At 40.9% G+C, this 21,401-nt stretch overlaps 1 protein-coding gene and 2 pseudogenes across 2 annotated transcripts in view; 1 reads left to right on the top strand and 2 right to left on the bottom strand.

Moving 5' to 3' along the window:
* The window catches only part of LOC116332928 (FH2 domain-containing protein 1-like), a 32,968-nt gene extending 22,252 nt beyond the window's left edge, over positions 1-10,716 (top strand). For both annotated transcript variants that reach the window (XM_039610452.1, XM_039610451.1), the window contains exons 9-14: positions 3,978-4,085; positions 5,442-5,512; positions 5,787-5,904; positions 6,014-6,178; positions 6,856-6,951; positions 7,033-10,716. In XM_039610452.1, the coding sequence (XP_039466386.1) occupies positions 3,978-4,085; positions 5,442-5,512; positions 5,787-5,904; positions 6,014-6,178; positions 6,856-6,951; positions 7,033-9,444 (2,970 nt within the window). In that variant the 3' untranslated portion in view covers positions 9,445-10,716. The remainder of the gene's footprint in view (positions 1-3,977; positions 4,086-5,441; positions 5,513-5,786; positions 5,905-6,013; positions 6,179-6,855; positions 6,952-7,032) is intronic.
* On the bottom strand, positions 18-3,937 carry LOC120439453 (annotated as a pseudogene).
* Positions 10,717-17,701: 6,985 nt separating the features above from the next.
* LOC116332927 lies at positions 17,702-20,402 on the bottom strand (annotated as a pseudogene).
* Between the last annotated feature and the right edge of the window lie 999 nt (positions 20,403-21,401).

The raw sequence follows: 21,401 nt of genomic DNA, 5'->3' as shown, positions 1-21,401 counted from the left end.
AAAAAAAAACAATGTACAGCATCAATTAATAATTAGATGAGGGAGAAAAAAGTGGATAGATGGTGGAAGAAGAAAAAGAAATACACGAAGGAAGTAGCGGCAACAACAGGCTTTTTAGTTTACACCCTTTATTTCTGTTACAGTACCTTTAATATTAGAATCCTGGCTTATTTCTTGTTTCTGTACATAACCTAAAACTGTGCATGGATACTTTTCTTTTTGAGTGAGTCAAGATGAAAAGGTGAGGTGCAAATTATAAAAGAAATGCTAAGACGACAATAAAACAAAACAATGTTTTCATAAAACTTCCCTTCCTTATTATAATCAGTCTATACGTAATATACTCTTTTTAAAAACACTCTCACATATATTAATGCGAGTGTCAAGTGGTCACTGGAGGCTGGCTCCAAAATTGAGTCAGTCCCAACAAACTCCCATGTTCAAATGTTCAACTTTATATAAGAGTTAAACATGTTTACTGTGTGCTACAAATGGATTTAGGTTCATATGTACGGTTTTAACCATCAGATTAACTGTAACTTAGACTTCAAGTTATCATCTAAGTATAGGCTCGTGTTTTAAAAACTGACATGTTGGTGGCCAAAACCATGAATGACAGCATGGTGGCTAAATCCATCATTTAATTACAGTCAAGGTATCACTATGCACAATTTATCACTCACAAATTGATTGGAAATAATATAGTGTCTTCTAAAGGTTTTATATTTCAAAATGATTTGTTTTTATTTCATAACTGTTGGTTGTCTAATACACAGTATGGAGCCTACATGAATCCATTGGTGAAAACATGTAGAAACTCGTGCAAAATGTAACAGTGACCGAAAATGATGAAAGAAAATCATTAAAAAAAACCATTTATGAATCTGAATAAAAGTTCAAATTGTGGATCTAAACAAAATTTTATGCATAAAACAGGTTGGTGCACTAAATTAAGCCTCCTCCAAAGAGGATATTTAAATCAAGTCATTAATTTTTAACTGCACGGAAATAACGATATGACCAACACAGCTACACATTAATTAATAAAATCAGAGCATGCTGTATGTATATGTAGGTATAATTAAAGGTGAAAGAAAATTAGATCCCAAATAACTGCAAATTCATTCATGAGCATAAAAAGCTGCATTTATCAATGTAAAAAACCCAAAGTAAGCTGTTTCTTAAACTGATTGATGATTTCAACAACAACAACAAATATATGTAAATGTAATGAAAATTTTCTTTGTTCAAACAAAGTCAGTTATTAATTAGACAATAAATGATAAGATATCAAAATAGTATCTGTAAAGTGTGACTGACAGGAAACTGCTCAACGATGAGTGCTCTGCAAAAATGTGGAGACCAAAGAAACTGCAAACTAAAACAGACATTTTAACCAACATTGTTTTGTAAGTAAATCAACATTTCACTACATAATAATGAGAATATGCCCACATGCTATCACTTCTAATAATACTGCCTAAGGGAAGTATGTACATGTAAATGGAACAGTGCTGGATGCTACACACACTAGTGTAGAGATGAGTCCCATGTCAGAGGCGACAAAGTGGGCATTAGTGACAATGTGGTCTGAGCAACAATGATGGAGACCAAAGGAAAGTCAAAACTAAATCATATTTTAATCAACTGTCCCTCAGTGGCATTTATTTCAGTTTAATGAATTCTGCAGAGACACCCTCAAAAAATAAAAGTCCAGCATAGAGCGGCTGAGTGAATGTGGTCTGGACTCTGTGGAGGAGAGTCATGGTTTCAGAGACGCTGTAGAAAGACAGAATACCTGCTCTGTGATCCAGGTACACTCCTACTCTGGAGGACGGAGGACCTGAGAGGACAGTTTGGACTTTGTTGTGAAAAAATTGAAAACTGTTTGTGTCACAATATAATGCCCAAGATTTGTCATTATATCCAAAAAAAACATTCATCGCCACCCCCTGCTCTGCTGATATTCTTGTAGGCAACTGCTATACAAACTCCTCCCCCTCTCCACTCCACCTCCCAGTAACAACGTCCAGTCAGACTCTCTCTACTCAGGACCTGACACCATACAGTGAATCTGTCTGGATGATCAGAATAAGACTGTTGTTGTTTCATAAATGTTGCTTTTCTGTTCCCCTCAGATAATAACAGATGTGTGTTTGCTGTGTTTGGATCCAGTGTGACTTCATGTGAATATTTTAAGAATCCAGCTCTGGTCTTTGGCTCTGGTGGTGACAGTAAAACATCCACTTCAGTGACTGTCAGTGAGATGTTTGTCCATTCCTCTCTCAGAATGTCCTGTAGTTTATCTCTGGTCTCTGACACAGCTGCTGTCACATCCTCAAAGTACCTCAGAGGACGAATATTGATGCTGGATGAGTGTGTAGACTCACTGAGTGCTGACAGTGAGGGGTAGTTGTGTAGAAACTGGTTGTGATCCTCTGTGTGTGAGAGCTGCTCCAGCTCGCCATCTTTCCTCTTCAGCTCAGCGATCTCCTGCTCCAGCTTCTCCTGAAGCTCTTTGACTCGACTCACTTCAGTTTCCTGCTGGGATCTGACCTGCTGCTTCACATCAGAGCTTCTTTTCTGGATGAGACGGATCAGCTCAGTGAACATCTTCTCACTGTCCTCCACTGCTTTATCAGCAGAGCCATTGATGGCCTCCACCTCCTGTTGAAGCAGCTTCACATCTTTCTCTCGCTCCTGGATTCTCTGCTGGATGTTTAGTCGTCTCACCTCGAGCTCCTTCTGCTTCTCAGTCCTTTCTGCTGCAGCTGGGACTGTTTCATGGCCTTTATGTTCATCCATTGTGCAGAGATAACAGATACTCTGCTGATCAGTACGACAGAAAATCTTCATCACCTCATCATGACGAGAGCAGATGTTCTCCTGGAGCTTCACAGAAGTTTTAACAAGCTTATGCTTTCTAAAAGTTTGAGATTCATAGTGAGGTTGGATGTGTTTCTCACAGTAAGAGGCCAGACAGACTAAACAGGACTTGATGGCTTTCAGCTTCCTCCCAGTGCAGACATCACAGGCCACATCTTCAGGTCCAGCATAGCAGTGATCAGCTGGAGCAGCTTGGAGTCCAGTCTTCTTCAGCTGCTCCACATAAGCTGCTAACATGATGTTTTTAACCAGGACAGGCCTCGGTGTGAAAGTCTTTCTGCACTGAGGACAGCTGTGGATTTTCTTCTTCTCTTCCTCTTTGTCCCACAAAGTGTTAATACAGTTCATGCAGTAGCTGTGTCCACAGGCTGTAGTCACTGGATCCTTCAGTAGATCCAAACAGATGGAACAAGAGAAGGTTTCTCGGTCCAGCTGAACTCCTTTCTGCGCCATTTCTCCTCTCAGTGTCAGTGACTGTGTGAGTTTCTCTAATACCGATGCAATACAGGAAAAGATTTGGGTGTTTTTCAGAAACAGGAAGTGGGAGTGGTTATGAGGACTTGACTTATTCCAAGAGGAGGAGTGGTTTCAAGCAGACGCCGTGTGGTCATTTTTCACACAGCAGAGCACATTTAAAAATGTTTGTCTGTATTAAATTGTTCGGAGGTTGATAGTACCTCAAAAACTCTGCTTTTGAGGTACTACTTTTATTTCTGACGGTTTAGATTGCTAGTTTGAGCAGAAGTTGTATTTTAGTGTTAGATACTAAGATTGTATAAATAAGCTGTCATTTAAAATCTCAGGGTCTGAATGCACGAGCTCATTTGACTGTCATGACACAATGATTGCAGAAAAAGTGTATTTATGTTCATTTAATTGATAAATGTTTAACAGAATGAGCAGATAATTGGGCGATACATGTTAGGTGTACAGTCAAACTGGAGACTTGCTGTCTCTACTCTCTCTTATCAGGTAGACTATGGAGACCAACTGCTTTGTGGGAAATGTAGTTTTATTGCTTCAGATTCTGTTGTTCAAGCGTTTGAATGTTCACCACTATGAGTTTAATTTCTGTTCTATGTACGTTGCAGGGAGGTTATGCAGGAAACGCAGTAGGCTTCAAGCTGTCGTCCCTCCTGTCTCTGGCTGACACCAAAGCTAACAAACCAGGCATGAACCTGCTGCACTTTGTCGCTCTGGTGAGTAACATCATTGTTCATTTCATTTTTACTCATACGCCAGTGTGGCTGAAGACACAAAAACAGTTAAAATGCTCTTTGGTTGTAAGGCACCATTGGTGAATGAGATTCATCTGAATTTGCTCAAGGTTCTGGATGTAGTCGGCTGTGCTGGTTGGCACTCTGCTGAAACATTGGCAGGAGGTCAGGGACACTTCTTCCGGATGGGTAGGCTGGGGATGTGGTCCCCCACTTTTTTTAGGAAGGAAGACCACAGGATGTATTTTTATGGGGAATCACACCTTTAGAGTTTCCTGGGAAGATCTATGCTATGATGTGGTTGTCATCCTAGTGTTGCTTTGGGTGTTTGCCATTGTTACAGGCTACTTGGTACCTGGACAACTGCAACCAGAGCTTGGTTCACATTACAGTCAATAAGTCATACTTATTCCTGGAGAGTGGTGGACTCCGCCACTGCTGGTTTTGTACCGACTCTTTCAGATCTGGTGGTCTCAGAAACACGTCTCTCCTTTTTGCAGATGATACAATCCTTTTTTTGATGAATCTATTAATGAAATTAGCTCTTGAGACAGTAGGAGTTTGAAGCACAGTGTGAAGTGGTTACAATGAAAATGAGCAGATCCACGTCTTGGGCCGTGGTACACCAGAAAATGGTTTGAGTGGTGAAGAGAGACCTGAAGCTGAAGGGGAAGCTGTTGAGTAACTAGTCGATATAAATTCGAACCCTCAGAATAAAATTGCAGATACAACAGGTGGAAATTAGTTTATTCTGACGGGTTGTTGGTTCAGCTTCAGAGAGTGAGATGCTCAGTAGTTCAGGAGGGGCTCAGAATAGAGCTGCAGGCAAGTCCTACTGGTAGAAGGCCTAAACATGCTGATGAGATTATGTCTTTAAGATGGTTTCATGCAATGTCTACCAGAACGGGACCCTGGGGCAGAGAATGGGTCTCTTTATGTGGATTGAGAGCACCTCTGTACCACCAAAATCAGCAAGAGGAGGTAGCTGGAAAGAGGGGGTCTCATGATTGGATGGATGGAGCATCTTTGATATTTTTTGCCCCTTTGCACCATTTCACATGTCTTTGTGGTTATTTTTTGATGTTGCAGATGGTTTCCATTTCTTCGTTAAATTTATGGGGTGATTCTGCCCTGTTGGCTCCTCGTCCATCTGTGTGCGTTTGGTGTTTCACTGTCTGTGTGGATCAGTTAGTTTAGCTCTTTAAACAGAGTGATGTGTGAGAGCTGTATGAATGTTGAGTTTAATGTCTCTAAAACCTAAATGTTAAACCTTTGGGAGCTCAAAAACAAATGAACATTAGATTTTTTCTCATGTTTTGTTGTTTTGTTTTTCTATAGGAAGCCCAGAAAAAAGATGAGAAGCTCTTGGAGTTTCCTCTCAAGCTGAGTCACATCCAGGCCGCAGCCAGGTCAGACATCACTTCATATTATTCACATATTAAATACTACAGTTGTCCATATACACCACTAGATTTCTCCATCAACCTGTTTGGAGGGGATTTTTTTTATTTTACTCCTTCTTTCCATCATCTTATTACATATCTAAAGAATCTGAGTGAACACCGCCCCCTGCTGATTTCCTTTCAGTCCTCCACTTGTGCCTTAAATTACACCAGACACAAAACTGATAAAACCGAAGCAGAAATGAGGCTACATTGATTTATGTTTTCCTTCCTTTGGTAGGATCTCATTGGAAACATTGGATGCTGAGCTGCATTTGCTGACATCTCGAACACACTCAGTGGAGGAGAGCATCCAGAGAGACACAGAGCTGCTGCAGCAACTGGACAGCTTTCTGCAGGTAACACACATAGCAGTATTTTAGTTTTATATAATCTTTAAATAAGTGTGTACTTTAAAAAAATACTTTCGTGCCTATTCATGTTTGTGTTTTTATGTTTGTGTCTCAGCATGCCACATCATCCCTCTGCTCACTCCGTGGCAGTCGGCAACAGCTAAAGAGGGAAGGCAGCGAGCTGATCGACTTTTTCTGCGAGGACAGAGACAGTTTCAGGCTGGACGACTGTTTCAGCATCTTCCACACCTTCTGCTCCAGGTTCACCAATGCTGTCAAGGTACGACTATGAATGCAAATCCATTACACGGTCTGTACAACAATGCACACAAGATCCAGTAGATGTGGTTAAAACTGTTGGTATACTTCAACTGATACCTTAGTCTTTATCCCATATGTAATCACGCTTCTGATTTACAGTGTAACACATTATTTTCTAAACCCAACACCTTCCGTTTTGTGTGATTGCCAGCAATGGCACCATTGTTGACTTTTTGGCTCAACTGCATCTCCATTGCCTCGGAGTAGGTTGAATTCCCAAATCTCTCTTTCACAATGAGCTGTGGACACAGACACACATGTCAGACCATAAATCAGGCATAAGAGGAGAAGTTGTATTTAAGGCCCAAGGGTTCACTCTATGTTTTAGTTTTTTGTTTTGTTTGCTTTAATTTGTTGCGTTTGTATGCTGAAAGTGTCAGTAATGCTGTATTAATCTGAATGACCTTATTAAAAAAAATGAACTGATCTGTAAAGTTTATCTTTGGCCAAAAACCAACTTAGCAACAGTGATATTAGATAAATTCAGTAAATGTTCTGAATAAGCTTTTAAAGCAAAATCAAGAAAAGTTAAAAAAAAAAAGGAATTTTTTTTCAACATGCATAATATCTGTAGGCTGTGGAGGACCAGAAGAGTCACGTGCATCAGGAAAATAACTTCTCTTTCTCTTTTTGAAGGAGAACATGGAGAGGGAGGTGAAGGAGGCAGCTCGTCGTCAGCGGATACAAGAGCTGGAGGAGAAGAAGAGGCACTCCTGGGCTGGAGGAGAAAAGGTAGGATGACGTACGCAGACACTGTAAAACAAAGACAATCAAAGATGTCTAATGATTATCCACTCTGTGTTCCCGTTATAGGTGGATGGAGTCTTTGGGCTGCGCTGCCACAGTGAGCTTGACATGTCTACTGCTTTGTCGCGGCATGATGAGGCCGGACTGCTGATGGAGCTCCTGACCCCTAGGTCCCACCCTCGCTCACCAGTGAACAACTCCCACAGTCCTCTGGGACGTGCTGTGAGCTTACGTCGTTCCCGAAAGTCTCCATCCTGCTCACCATCTATTGCTGCTGAGCGGGAATTAAGCACTTTCCTGGAAAAGGCGACTGATCGCAAAAACATTCAGCAAAGAGGCAAAGGGAGCAGTTTTCCATCTCCCTCAAGTCCAGGATTCCCAGTGTCCACCCAGACAGCACCACAAAACCCCTCATCACCTTCCAAGAGGAGTCCAAAAAACAAAAACCATGCAACTGCCACTTACCTCAGCCAAAATGCTACCCAGACTTGTGCAAATGCCACTAATCCTGCAAATGAACTTGCAGTCAAACCTACCTCTGACTCAAACCAGCCATCTGAACACAACAACAACAGCAGTGATCAACCTGGCATGGGTTTAACCAGCCATGCAACACCTACAACAAGTAAAACAAAAGACGTTGAACTGGTTTTAACTCAGCAGACTGACTGCACTGATGAGAGGTTTCAACAGAGCACCACTGCTACAGGAAACATGGTGGTGGTTTTAGAGAAATGCACGTTGGTTCCTGAGCTAAAAGTGTTTGACAGTGGCGACACCCTCACAAGTCATAGCGATAACAGACATGTTGGTCTTCATCAAGATGATGTGACAATCACAGATTTGGAAGAAGAGAAAGGGGACGAATCGCAAGTTGATAAGGTGCAGAACGGCCAACTGATTGTAAATCCAAAACAATCTGATGAGCAAGTCGGTGAGCTCAGCTCTTCTTCAACACCAAGAGAGGACGATGAGGGGCAAGAGGATAAAGTGGTTGTATGGTGTGTGACAGGTGTGTGCGAGGCTACAAGTGACACACAAAGCACCTATGCAGAAACTGAAAAAGGTCAGCATAAGGGTGATAACCAAGGAGGAAACAAACAAACTTCCTCCGCTCTAGCCAATGACATGCCTTCAGAACCTCAACCAGCCAATGAAAAACCAGTGCCTGTACCCATCAGCAGCCAACCGGTGCCTGTCTCCCGCTGTGAGGACACATCACTGCTTGTTTCTTCCTCTGTGTGGCGCCCGAAAGAACCTCCATCACCTAATATAGTACCTGCCCTCACAGCAGATGCTTCTGAGAAAGATAAAGAACTGAACCATCAAGAGGAAGAAGCAGAAGCGTCCACCAACAAGAACAGTGATGGAGTGACCGTCTCAAAAGAATCAACAGAAGAAAAAAGCAAAAACAACATGGCTTCTAAAGACTTAACCAGTAAAACTGCAAAAGCAGCTTCTTCCACCAAAGTAAAAGCAGAACCAGCAACTCCATCTAAACTATCCAACAAGAGCCTTCCTACGTCTAAAGTCCAAACTAATGGGAAGAAACCTGCTACCCCGAACACTATCTCTGCATCTGGCAAATCTAAATCTATCCGGACCCTCACAACCTCCGAGAACAAGGACATGAGGAGGGTTGTGCCAATAACCAGGACCAACAGAAGTCCATCCAGAATCAAACATACAGAGAAGACACAAGCGCAGAATCGAGGCTCCTCCAGCACCGCAGTGCCCACCAGTCTGATTCCCTCAAGACGAAGCAGTGCTTCCCCTCGACAAGTAGCGAGGCCTGCAAATGCTCCTTCATCCCAACAATCTGGGATCCCCAAGACCTTGGATCCAAAGGACTCAAAGGACCAGAATGTTTCAGGTACTCAGCCATCTGCCCGAGAACAGAACAAGGACTTTCAAGGAAAGCTGTTCAGCCAAAAGCCATTAATGAAACCTAAAGCCCAGCAGGAGGAGAAGATCTGTCGCTCCACACTGCGGGCACTCTCTCAGGGTGGAAGAAGTGGAGGAGGAGGCAGCATCAGTGCTCCTGCCACTCCTTTGCGCAAAGCCACTAGCTCCTCATCATCTGTGCTTCCGGGTTTTGCACGGAGCACAGCCTCTTCTTCTTTCAGACGTACTCACACCAACCTTGCTGTTCCTGCTGCTTCTCAGTCCCCCAACACTGGGTCGGACCCCTTCCCAAAATCTTCTCCCAAGACCCCCTCCTCTGTTGCCCCATCTAGGACCTCCTTGCCTATTACGCGATCAAGATCACTAAGAGTCCATGCCTCAGCAAGATCCTCAGATGTCCAAAAACTCTCCCTCTCCTCACAGAGGAAGTCTCAGAGCGTCAAATCATCTCCTCGTGCATCGCGCCATGACTTGCTGGCTCCCCCTAAAGGCCACAGATGGAATGACAGTGACAGTGACAAGTCCACTCATTCTCAGGACTCTGTCTTGCCCACAAGGCCGCGCTGGAGATAAGCTCTTGGTTGTTTTGTTTTGATGATTTTTTTCCTAATCACTCCTCCTTCAGCAAAGTCAGGAGATACCCTCCATTATGAAATGTAGATACCTTTTAAAATGTTCAAGTTTAATTTGAGAAACAAAGGAACATACAATCCAATGCGAAACAATGAGATTGTCTCGTATGGATTTAAATCTTGTTTGTTACCTTGTTTGTTTGTTATTACAAGGTTTAAGTGCATCGGAGCTGAAAAGTTCACTATGTTTTCTTTGTACTATATTGTCCTTGTAATGTACTTTAAACAACCACAGAGGGGAAAAACAACTTGTTTTCAAGGTATTTTTTTATTCTTTCTAAATCTTTTGATTAATTGAGAGTACATTCCAAGATTAATGACAATAATGACCTCTCCTCAGGACCTCAGGAAAGGCGATGTCTTGTCAGAAATCACAGACCTTTTTGTTTTGGTCAGAGTGAAGCTCTGAGATCTCTGGATGAGTCGAGAAATGACTACAGCCTGTGAAGTGATGGCTAACAAGCTTTCAGTCAAAACCACACTAACACTAGCAGTTCTGAATTCTTTGGTGGCCCTAGCCATGACTTGATCTCTCCTATTAGGCCTACAGACACTTCAGTCAGTCTGCCCATTAATCCACAGACTAAAGGCTCCTACTATGAGAGTAAGGGGTACACCGTATTGTATGAAAGAAACTATTACAACCAACATACAAACCGCAAATTTAAACACTGAATTGAAAAGAGAGGAGACAAAAGAGGCAAACAGAGTGAATAAAATCTAATTTCATTTTATTTATACCCCCTTTGATTTATTCCTGTGGTACTTTTTTTTCTTTTTTGAAAGAGAAATAAATATCTGCAGCTACATGCAGTACATTTTTTGAGTGTCCTGAAAATTCTGCATTTTTTAAAGGTCATGTGACTGAATGCCTTTTCGATTCACAAGCACCTTTAACTGCACTAACCGTGCTGAAGAATCTCTTTAATCCAGGCTGGACTAAAATAGAAATAATAATATTACTACAATACTAATTGTGTTTTTATAAAGCCTGATATAATTAATCTTTGAGAGCGGTGGTGTCTTTTTTTTTTAAAACAGTGATCAGTTTAAACAAGGAGATATTTATAACTCTGATTAAAAACAGACACTTTCTGACTCTCTTGGAAAATTCTGGAGTTGTGTGTTTTCATATGAGGACATTATGTTTATCTGTCTTTATTTATGTATGTAATGTTTCCCCACTAATTAATAAAGTATTGTTCCTCAGTCACTCTGCACACTTCATTCAAAGAATGTATTGCACTTTTTCCTGCCTGAAGACAATGTTTTAATTGAAATAGACTGAAATATCTTGCTTCAAGTGGATGAATGTCTGGAAACATTCACTTTAAAACCAAGTACATTTGAAACTATATACACATTTCCTGTTCTTACAGCTGCATTTTGTATCTAATCTTGAGCAGAACGTCAATGTGTCTGCACCTCTCATTAATTCTGGTCTTGTCTCAAATTTAAAATGGAGAAACTAAAACAATCGAAACCATCATCAATCTCAAAATCATCCATTTTTATACTTCTTAGAGTTCAAGAAACAAGCACAAATATGTTATTGCTTCTAGGTTTTCTGTAGTGATGTAACAGAACGCTGAAGCTAAAGTAACTGTAGTGATTTGTGTAGAGGAAAACGTCTCTGTGGTAACATCACTGCCAACGTGTTCATCTTGAATGTGTTATTACACCAAATATATGTACGTGTGCTAAACTGCTGAAGTTTTAAAGAGTGAAAAAAATCCTTTCACATTTATCTTTGATTTCTTTAAACACTGTAATAAGAATTGTGCTTTCAAGCGTTACTGCTGTTCTCTGAATATTTGTCAAGTCTAAAACATTCTCTGTAAACTCCTAGAGATGGCTGTGTGCAAAAATCCCAGTAGTTTCTGAAATACTCAGACCAGCCTGTGTAATACCAAGAACCAAACCTTTTAAACTTCTTTTCCATATCTACGTCCCTACAAGCATTGGAGCTACTGCTATGTGATTGGCTAATTAAATATTTGCATTGGTGAGCAGTTGTACAGGTTTATCTAATATAATCTTTCATTATCTTGTTTACAAACCATCCATCTACATCATATGTGTCAAACTCGAGGCCCGCGGGCCACATCTGGCCCAACATACATTTATATCTGGCCCGCGAGATCATTTTTATATAGATTCATTATTATTGTTACTCATGGCCCGACAATATGAAGCGCTAATGAGACGAAAACTACAGATCCAATAATTCAGAGCGTCAATGAAGTCAAGCTTCTGTTAAAGAGAAGCTAGCCCTTCACAACAGCGCAGAGAAAAGATGATTCTGAAAATGGAGCCTTTCAACACCGATGGGAATCTGAATATAAGTTTACAGACATTAGATAAAACGTTATTAACCCCTCGGGTGGGGAAATCTTGTGTCTGTTCTTGTTCACATATTATAAGGTCTGTCTGTTACTTTCAGTATGCTTGTGTTTAAGTCTCCCTTGTTGGTTCGTCATGTCCGTGTTTCCTATGTTGACAAGCTTGTCGTGTGTGTGCGTGTTTTAGTTTGACTTCCCCTGTGGTGTCATTATGCTAATTTGTGTCAGCTGTTTCCTCGTGTGTTTCCACTTTCCCTAATCTCCTTTGTGTGTATTTAGTCTGTGTGCCTTCTTTCACTCTTTGTTGGATCGTCTGTGTTACCTCGTTCCATGTATTCACAGTTCTCATACAGAAAGTAGAAGAGCTAAAGAAGAATCTGACATTTCAGCAGACGTTTTTTCACCAGAGCAAAATCACAAAGTGAAGCTGTTGTTGAAGCAGAAGAGACAGCCAAATCAGCCTGGCCATTTACTGAGGGAGAGTTTCTGAAGAGCTGCATGATGAAGGTGTGCGGCATCTTGTGTCCAGACAAAACGCAGATTTTGGCAAATGTGAGCCTGAGGAGAAATACAATTGCTGTGAGATGGCCACTGATTTAAGAACACAGTTGTGTGAAAGAAGCAAAAACTTTATTGCATACTCTCTTGCTGTGGATGAAAGTACAGACATGGTGGACATTGCACAGCTGGCCACCTTCATCCGTGGAGAGGAAATATTGAACATTAAATCGATGCACGGGACAACGACAGGAAAAGACATTTTTTTTTAAAACGTATGTCAAAGTGTAACCAACATGAAACTGCCCTGGGACAAACTTGTTGCACTTACAACAGATGGAGCGCCGACAATGTGCAGTGAAAAAAGTGGACTAGTCAGCAGGATGTGAGTAAAGATGCAGGAAGAGAACTGTACCGGTGAGTTAACAGCATATCACTGCATCATACACCAGCAAACACTGTGTGGCAAAGTCCTAAAAAAGGAGCATATAATGAGCACCGTAACTCAAACCGTACATTTTATCCGAGATAAGCGCTCATCTCAAAGTCTTAAACCTTCAGCTCCAGGGACGTGACCACATGTTTACTGACATGTATGATGGTGTGAAGGCATTTCAAGGGAATCTACTCTTATGGAAGACACAGATGCACCAGTCCTTAGCATAATAGCAACAAAATCTAATTGTTTTGGTTTGATGTTATTTTAGTGTTTACTTAAAAGCGCAATTTTTATTTTATTTTCTGCTGGGGTTTTTGCAGCATGTTCATATTTCTAGCTTGTATAATTTTGACAGGATATATTTTTATGGAGAGGAAAATATTTAAAGTTAAAATTAAAGTTATTCTTTATTCTAAGTTTATTTATTCTGAAAAAATATTCCTGTCTGTTTTTCATATTTATGTTCAAAAACATTGTTTTAGTGTGTTCAATAAATGTTTATCCTGTTTGGCCCGCAACCTAAAGTGTGCTTTGAGTTTGACACCTCTGATCTAGAGCAGCTCCATCCTTCACAGCCTTAGTGACACTGACTCTACCTGGTGCCCAGAAACAAGAGTCTTCCACCAGTCCTGTAAACCACTTGCAAAGAATTTTGGATCCACCTCCACCATCCAGAAAATCAACTGCAAATCATAGCATGCTGGGGGGGAAAGCAAAAAGAAGTCAACTAGTACTGCATTGCCAATGCCACATATTCAGACTTTAGTGGCAAAAGCACCATTTTCCATTTTAATTCATCAACTAATACAACGTGCATGTGTTTAGACAGATTTGAAAGAAACAAGGCTTGTTGAGTCCAGCTGGAAGCTGAAACGAGCACATTACACAAATCAACACTTAGACACAGATAAAAGTATAAAGTGTTTATACATTTGGCTTGGTACATTATTAAGTAAAGCAACAGGACCTGTGTAAAACAAAAATTGTCTTGCTTTCCACGTGCTAATTACAAGGAGACAACTTGGTTTCTTTGTAAATATTGCCTGAAAGAAAGCATGAATGCTGAAATCACAGCTAGAATTTGCATAGACTGTCTGCATGTTCAGGGACCTTTTACCCAAACATAAATAAGCTTGTGCATGACCCCCAGACACACAAGGTGCATATAGTGGGCGATCGTGGCTCATGAGTTGGGAGTTCGCCTTGTAATTGGAAGGTTGCCAGTTCGAGCCCCGGCTTGGACAGTCTCGCTCATTGTGTCCTTGGGCAAGACACTTCACCTGTTGCCTACTGGTGGTGGTCAGAGGGCCCGGTGGCGCTAGTGTCCGGCAGCCTCGCCTCTGTCAGTGCGCCCCAGGGCAGCTGTGGCTACAATGTAGCTTCCCATCACCAGTGTGTGTATGACTGGATGTGTAAAGCGCTATACAAATACAGGCCATTTACCATAGTCCAGCACAAAACCTGAGACTAACCCCACACCCAGCTCATTCAGAGGTGACACCCCAGCGTGGTGCTCTTTGTATGCTCTAGCACGAAAAGTCAAAATGTACTTTGATTACTCCGTGCAGTAACAAACCAATAAAACCACACAACCCTTGCTACTACTCACTAAACTGTCTGACAGCAAAATTAAATCAATATACAGATATTAATAACATATTAATGTAATAGTCTGACTCTGCAATGTATAAGCAGCCACAGTCAGCAAAGTCATAATCAAAGCAACAAACAACTCATGTTTTGATGAAACTGCAAACCCTCCTGGTCAATAATCACATAAGATGTACATGCAGGAAGCAAAGGCTGATAAAGGAGCACAACATTCAGACCAATCCAAGACACAATGAAACTAACTACAATAACAGTGTGTATGGACAAATAAGGTGTCAGTGAACACTTAAAGATCACAGATCTTTAGAACCACAGACAAATAACAATTGATTTTCTTTTCTTTTTTTTCAAATAAATGTGTAGATTTTAGCTATATATAGATATATATCTATATATATCTATATATATCTCAACACATGGGCATTTCAGATTTCATACAGGTGATTGGTTGTTACACTCTGGAAATGGAATAAAGGTGAGTGTGTATGGGGTTAAAATGATGCCACCTTAAAAGGAAACTGAAAATAATACACTGGAAAATGTTGTATTAAAAGGGAAAAAAGATACTGAAAAAAGATGAACTGAAAATGTAAATGTGGAAATTAAAATAAAAATTTTATTATCAACCAAGTTTTGAAACTTACCTCTTTGTTTTTATTTTCAATTTCAGTTTGCTGGCACTGTTGCTCTACAAATGAGTATTACAGTCACATTAAGAAAAACTATTATAGATAACATTGAAAATAAAGTTGCAATTTTGAGATTAAAATCGTAATTCAATTTAGAAAAAAGTCAAAATGTGGATATTACAGTTGTTTCGAGACAAACTGCAACAGTTGCAACAGAGTTAGTGAAATTGTACTTGAGAATCAGTTTTAGTCTCAAGGCAGGAAATGATTTCTCTTTTAGCACATAAACACAGTGTGGTGATCAGCATCAGATCCTTGAAAAGATGGTGTGGAAAGCTGCATCTCATCAAATGGAAAAACACACACAATGAAATCGACGGTTACAGCCTGAGGAAGGAAGTAATGAAGTACAAATACTTTGTTACTGTACTAATGTTGTCACGGTTCACTGAGGACTCGCACACAGGACTCTTCAATTTGAGGAGAAACAGTGGGGTTTATTACACCAGGTATATGTACAGACAGTGCAGGGAATTGTGGTATATACAAGTGTGACGGGGTCCAGGCTCCAGGAAATCCAAGGTGAGGAGGACGGGAAAAGCACTCGCTTCTCTTAGCTCACTCACTGCTCGCCATAGCCACTCTCCAATCATTCACAACTAAGGATCTGCTCTGGGAAAACAGGGACGGGTCCAGGGGACCTAAACACAGAGTGTACACATCAGAATGAAGGCACAGAAACAGCAAGAGTCTAATACTAAGAGAGCTGAGATGCACTGACAAGAGTCACACAATGATCCAGTGATGAATGGCTGCCATCCCACTGCTTAAATACTGGCAGAGGCAGTGATCCTGTGGTGTTTCCACTTCATGGGTGCATGGGCCGAACCCGCAATGAGTTCCGCCCCGGCGAGAGAGAGAGACAACAGTGCAACTGATCATCTACCTGCTGATCCACCGGGCAATGAAATGAGTAAAATACAGATACTTGCAAATTTTGCAAGTATTTACCTTTCTAACAACTTTTTACTTTCTACTTCTTACATTTTCAAAACAGACTCATTACGTTAGGTTTAACACCTTTGTGGGGAGTTATTATTTTGTCACCGCAGGCCTCTAATCAAACCGCTTTGAACTTCAGTCCTGTTGGTGTAATAATCACCAGGAATATCACATAAAAAAGAGAGAAAAGTGGCAAAACTATGTGTCATAGTCAGGGCTTAAAGTTTTTCCTTTTCCTTTTTTTCCCCTTTTTTTTTGGCCCAACACCAGAATGACTGAATGTAAAGCTCACATGTAAGTCCTCATGTTTTTAAATCAGATATTGGTTCTGTACATGTGACATTATGTTTTTTCATATTGTGAAACGTGCTGCTAAACAAACTGAGGCAGACTAACTGTGCTTTTTAAAGGTTGCATGTTAGTGCAGGATAAACAGGTTAGTTTGCTGCACTGTGATGGATTTAAAGTAAAGAACAGTGTGTGACTGCAGCACAGTGGCTGTGGTTTCATGCTCAGTTTGGCTACATCAAGTGTAGCAGAGATGAATTTGAAGTTAAGCTGATGATGCTTAGATTCATTGAATTCCACCTTCATACCAGCTGAATAGTGTCTAATATAAAGACAGCATGAACAGTTTACTGTCAGTGTAGAGGATGGAAATCAGTTCAACTAAGGAAACATCTGCTGACATCTGGTTGAATTCAGTTGTGTAACTCCACAAAAAGAAAGCAGGTCAGCTGATCACAGCCTGTACATGACGAAAATCTGCTGGAGCTCTCAGCAGTAATTATTCTGAGTTGTGAATGTTTTCCCCTCACTGAGCCATTGCAACTGATTTTAGGGTTCCTCCACCTGCTGAATCCACTTTAACCCCTGACTGCTCATTTTCCTGTTTAGAGGAAAAGTCACCCTCTACAATGTAGGCAACAGAAAATAGAGCCATTTTTTTAATTTCGTAGAGTAAGTCCAGAAACTCACCTCAGACATGTTCTTTTCCTCACTCCACTGCACACCTGGAGAAACCCCCCTCACTGTGGCCTTGCTTCAGCATTTAATACAAAGAAGACAGTGAGTCCTGCTCCCATGTCATTCCCTCCATGTCTCGCCTCAACCTCCATGATCCCTACTATAAATAAAGTTTTCCTTCAAATCAAACAGAGACGTGTGTTGAGTCAGCTTTTGGCTCCAACCTTTGTACACCAGCCGCTTGGCCTTGACAGCACAAGGTCCTGGACCACATTTACATGTCTTCATAAGTTAACAGATGTGAAGTATTTTCACATACGGCCCTTAAAGCTTCTGTTAAAACGTTCCACAACGCTTGGTAAATCTGGCTTTATGCAGAGAAATGTGTGATATTAAACTGAAATGCTGTGACAACCAGCCTCCCCTGACACCACACCCTGAACCCACTGCTCCACCCATCCACTGCAGCTGAGCCACAAACCAAAATCCTCCACAGACCGCTACTAAGAATCAACATGAACACAACAGAATTAACCAGCACTGTTAAAAGAACAATTATCAAGGACACACAATTCTTGGCTGTCTTAGCTTGTTATCAGCTCCTAACACACACTATTGATACATTTCCACACATGAGCATTGTGAACACAGACCTCTCTACCTTACCTGGGAACAATGGGTTGTGTTTTATATCACAAAACACAAACAAGGTTTTTTTTTGACAGGTTCAACATTTTACTGGAAAAGTTTACATCTAGGACAGAGAAATTCCTGCCTCTGTCACACAAAAAGTGGACAATATTTGTTTTACATTTACTGTTGGTAGATCCACTTTTTACAATGAATCATCCATCAGTAAAAATCTAACTCAGTTCCAATACAAGAAATTCAACATTCATATAAAAAAATCCAACCCTGCAGGGATCAAACATCTGATCAAACACCAGGGTTGGACACAGACTTTCTAATCTGACATCAAAGTTATTCTGAAGCTGTAAATCTAATTAAAAACTCCCCAAAACTACGAAGAGAAAAACCTTAAAAGGTTCAATGATAGAAGAAAAATACTTTACATGTAAAATCAACAGAGGTTCCTAATAAATAGACTAATAAATGGGGAATAGCTGAACAGTTTCTGTGTCATGAGTGAAATTTCAGTGAATATGAATCATCTCCAGGAGGTAAAAAGGGTGGGAGCTCAGCAGCAGTCAGAAGAGGAAGATGAGGTGATGAAGAAGATGGTCATATATGATGAAGAAAATCAACAATCTTCACATTTCAGAAACTGGAACCAGCTTTAAATGTGACTAAAATAATGATAAAACAATCAATTCTCTAATCATTGACTAACTGATGAATCACTGCAGCTTCGATATATTGTTGCATTTGACAACCCACTACAGCAACTACAGAATAAAACCACTAACCAGACTGATGAAAGATTTCAAACATGCTGAATATGAAGAGTAGTATCATTTAAACTCACATGATTATCAGCCATAAGAACAAACTCAGATTTATATTGATGTAAGGTATATAAATGTAAGTACAGTTTGAATCAGTGCAATATTATTTTCACACATCAATGGACCACTGAACTTCTCAGCTTCTAAAATGTAAAGCCTCATTTAGAAACTACACAAGTACATATAATGGTCAGGGATCAACATGAACCTGTCTTCTCTATTTGACTTTAATCAACTCTGCAATGACTCCATCTCCATATGTAAGCCAAAGTCCAGCATAGAGCGGCTGAGTGAATGTGGTCTGGACTCTGTGGAGGAGAGTCATGGTTTCAGAGACGCTGTAGAAAGACAGAATACCTGCTCTGTGATCCAGGTACACTCCTACTCTGGAGGACCGAGGACCTGAGAGGACAGTTTGGACACAGTTGTGCCAAAATTTATAACTGTCTGTGTACCAATATAATGCCCAAGAATTTTCATTGTTTCCAAATAAACATTCATTCACAGTTCCTGCTCTGCTGATATTCTTGTATGCAACTGCTACTTCAACTCCTCCCCCTCTCCACTCCACCTCCCAGTAACAACGTCCAGTCAGACTCTCTCTACTCAGGACCTGAAACCATCCAGTGAATCTGTCTGGATGATCAGAATAAGACTGTTGTTGTTCCATAAATGTTACTTTTCTGTTCCCCTCAGATAATAACAGATGTGTGTTTGCTGTGTTTGGATCCAGTGTGATTTCACATGAATATTTTAAGAATCCAGCTCTGGTCTTTGGCTCTGGTGGTGACAGTAAAACATCCACTTCAGTGACTGTCAGTGAGATGTTTGTCCATTCCTCTCTCAGAATGTCCTGTAGTTTATCTCTGGTCTCTGACACAGCTGCTGTCACATCCTCAAAGTACCTCAGAGGACGAATATTGATGCTGGATGAGTGTGTAGACTCACTGAGTGCTGACAGTGAGGGGTAGTTGTGTAGAAACTGGTTGTGATCCTCTGTGTGTGAGCTGCTCCAGCTCGCCGTCTTTCCTCTTCAGCTCAGCGATCTCCTGCTCCAGCTTCTCCTGAAGCTCTTTGACTCGACTCACTTCAGTTTCCTGCTGGGATCTGACCTGCTGCTTCACATCAGAGCTTCTTTTCTGGATGAGACGGATCAGCTCAGTGAACATCTTCTCACTGTCCTCCACTGCTTTATCAGCAGAGCCATTGATGGCCTCCACCTCCTGGTGAAGCAGCTTCACATCTTTCTCTCGCTCCTGGATTCTCTGCTGGATGTTTAGTCGTCTCACCTCGAGCTCCTTCTGCTTCTCAGTCCTTTCTGCTGCAGCTGGGACTGTTTCATGGCCTTTATGTTCATCCATTGTGCAGAGATAACAGATACTCTGCTGATCAGTACGACAGAAAATCTTCATCACCTCATCATGACGAGAGCAGATGTTCTCCTGGAGCTTCTTGGAGGGGGCCACCAGCTTGTGTTTCTTTAATGGAGCTGCATCATAGTGAGGTTGGAGGTGTTTCTCACAGTAAGAGGCTGGACAAGATAAACAGGACTTGATGGCTTTCAGCTTCCTCCCAGTGCAGAAATCACAGGCCACATCTTCAGGTCCAGCATAGCAGTGATCAGCTGGAGCAGCTTGGAGTCCAGTCTTCTTCAGCTGCTCCACTAAAGCTGCTAACATGATGTTTTTCTCCAGGACAGGCCTCGGTGTGAAAGTCTTCCTGCACTGAGGGCAGCTGTGGATTCCCTTCCTGTCCTCTTCATCCCAGAAACTTTTAATACAGTTCATGCAGTAGCTGTGTCCACAGGCTGTAGTCACTGGATCCTTCAGTAGATCCAAACAGATGGAACAAGAGAAGGTTTCTCGGTCCAGCTGAACTCCTTTCTGTGCCATTTCTCCTCTCAGTGTCAGTGACTGTGAGTTTATCTTCCTTAAAACTGAAACTAGTCTGAGCTCTGATCTCAACAACCTGTATTTCTGCAGTAAATGGAGCCTCTGAGCTCTTACATGTCACATGTTGGTTACACCCATCTTCAAAGTGCAGATCTGAAGGTGAAGGAATGAGGAAACATGTGGACAGAGAGGAGATGCTGTGGTTAAGAGCAGGAAGAAGAGGACTTTCAGGCTGTGCTTCATTCCAGGAAGAGGAGCGGTTTGAGAGTGATACTGTGTGTTTAACCCTTTTTATTTAGTGCTCACATCAACTGTTAAGGTTGTTAATGCTTTCTTATAAATAAATAAAAAATCCAGTATTAATGAATACTGGACATAAATGTCTCATGGTTGTAGTTACATGACCAGATTCTAAACCTGTAACTGTCAGAACAGCAGAGGCTGCTGCATTAATTAAAGGATATATACAGAAGGGTTCCTGTAAAAAATAAATATCTCACAAATATCTTGCATTTTGTTTTGTTTTTGCATTTATAATCACTGTTGCAACAGAAATAACGATGCTTTTTACATAAAATACAAGTTTTTTCCTCTTTTTCTATCTGTTGTGAGCAGCACTTTGTCCCCTTTACCTCCATGTGTTCCTTCTTCATACAAACACAAACAGCTTTTTAAGAGCAATTCCTGTACTTATCTCTGCATTTCTCTCTCACACACACATATACAGGGTGGGCCATTTATATGGATCCACCGTAATAATCCATTTGGTGATATTAAAGTCCTGTTTGTGGCACATTAGTATATATGAGGGGGCAAACTCCTCAAGATGGGTGGTGACCATGGTGGCCATTTAGAAGTCGGCCATCTTGGATACAACTTTTGTTTTTTCAATAGGAAGAGGGCCATGTGACACATCAAACTTATTGGTAATGTCACAAGAAAAACAATGGTGTGCTTGGTAAAGCTTATTTGGCAATAATAAGCTTTACCAATAATAATAATAATGGATTGGATTTATATAGTGCTTTTCAAGGCACCCAAAGCGCTTTACAA

This window comes from Oreochromis aureus, linkage group 3 (genome assembly GCF_013358895.1).
Source record: "Oreochromis aureus strain Israel breed Guangdong linkage group 3, ZZ_aureus, whole genome shotgun sequence".
Lineage (NCBI taxonomy): Eukaryota > Metazoa > Chordata > Actinopteri > Cichliformes > Cichlidae > Oreochromis > Oreochromis aureus.
Note: the sequence above shows the minus strand (reverse complement) of the source record. Positions and strands in the feature narration are given on the sequence as shown.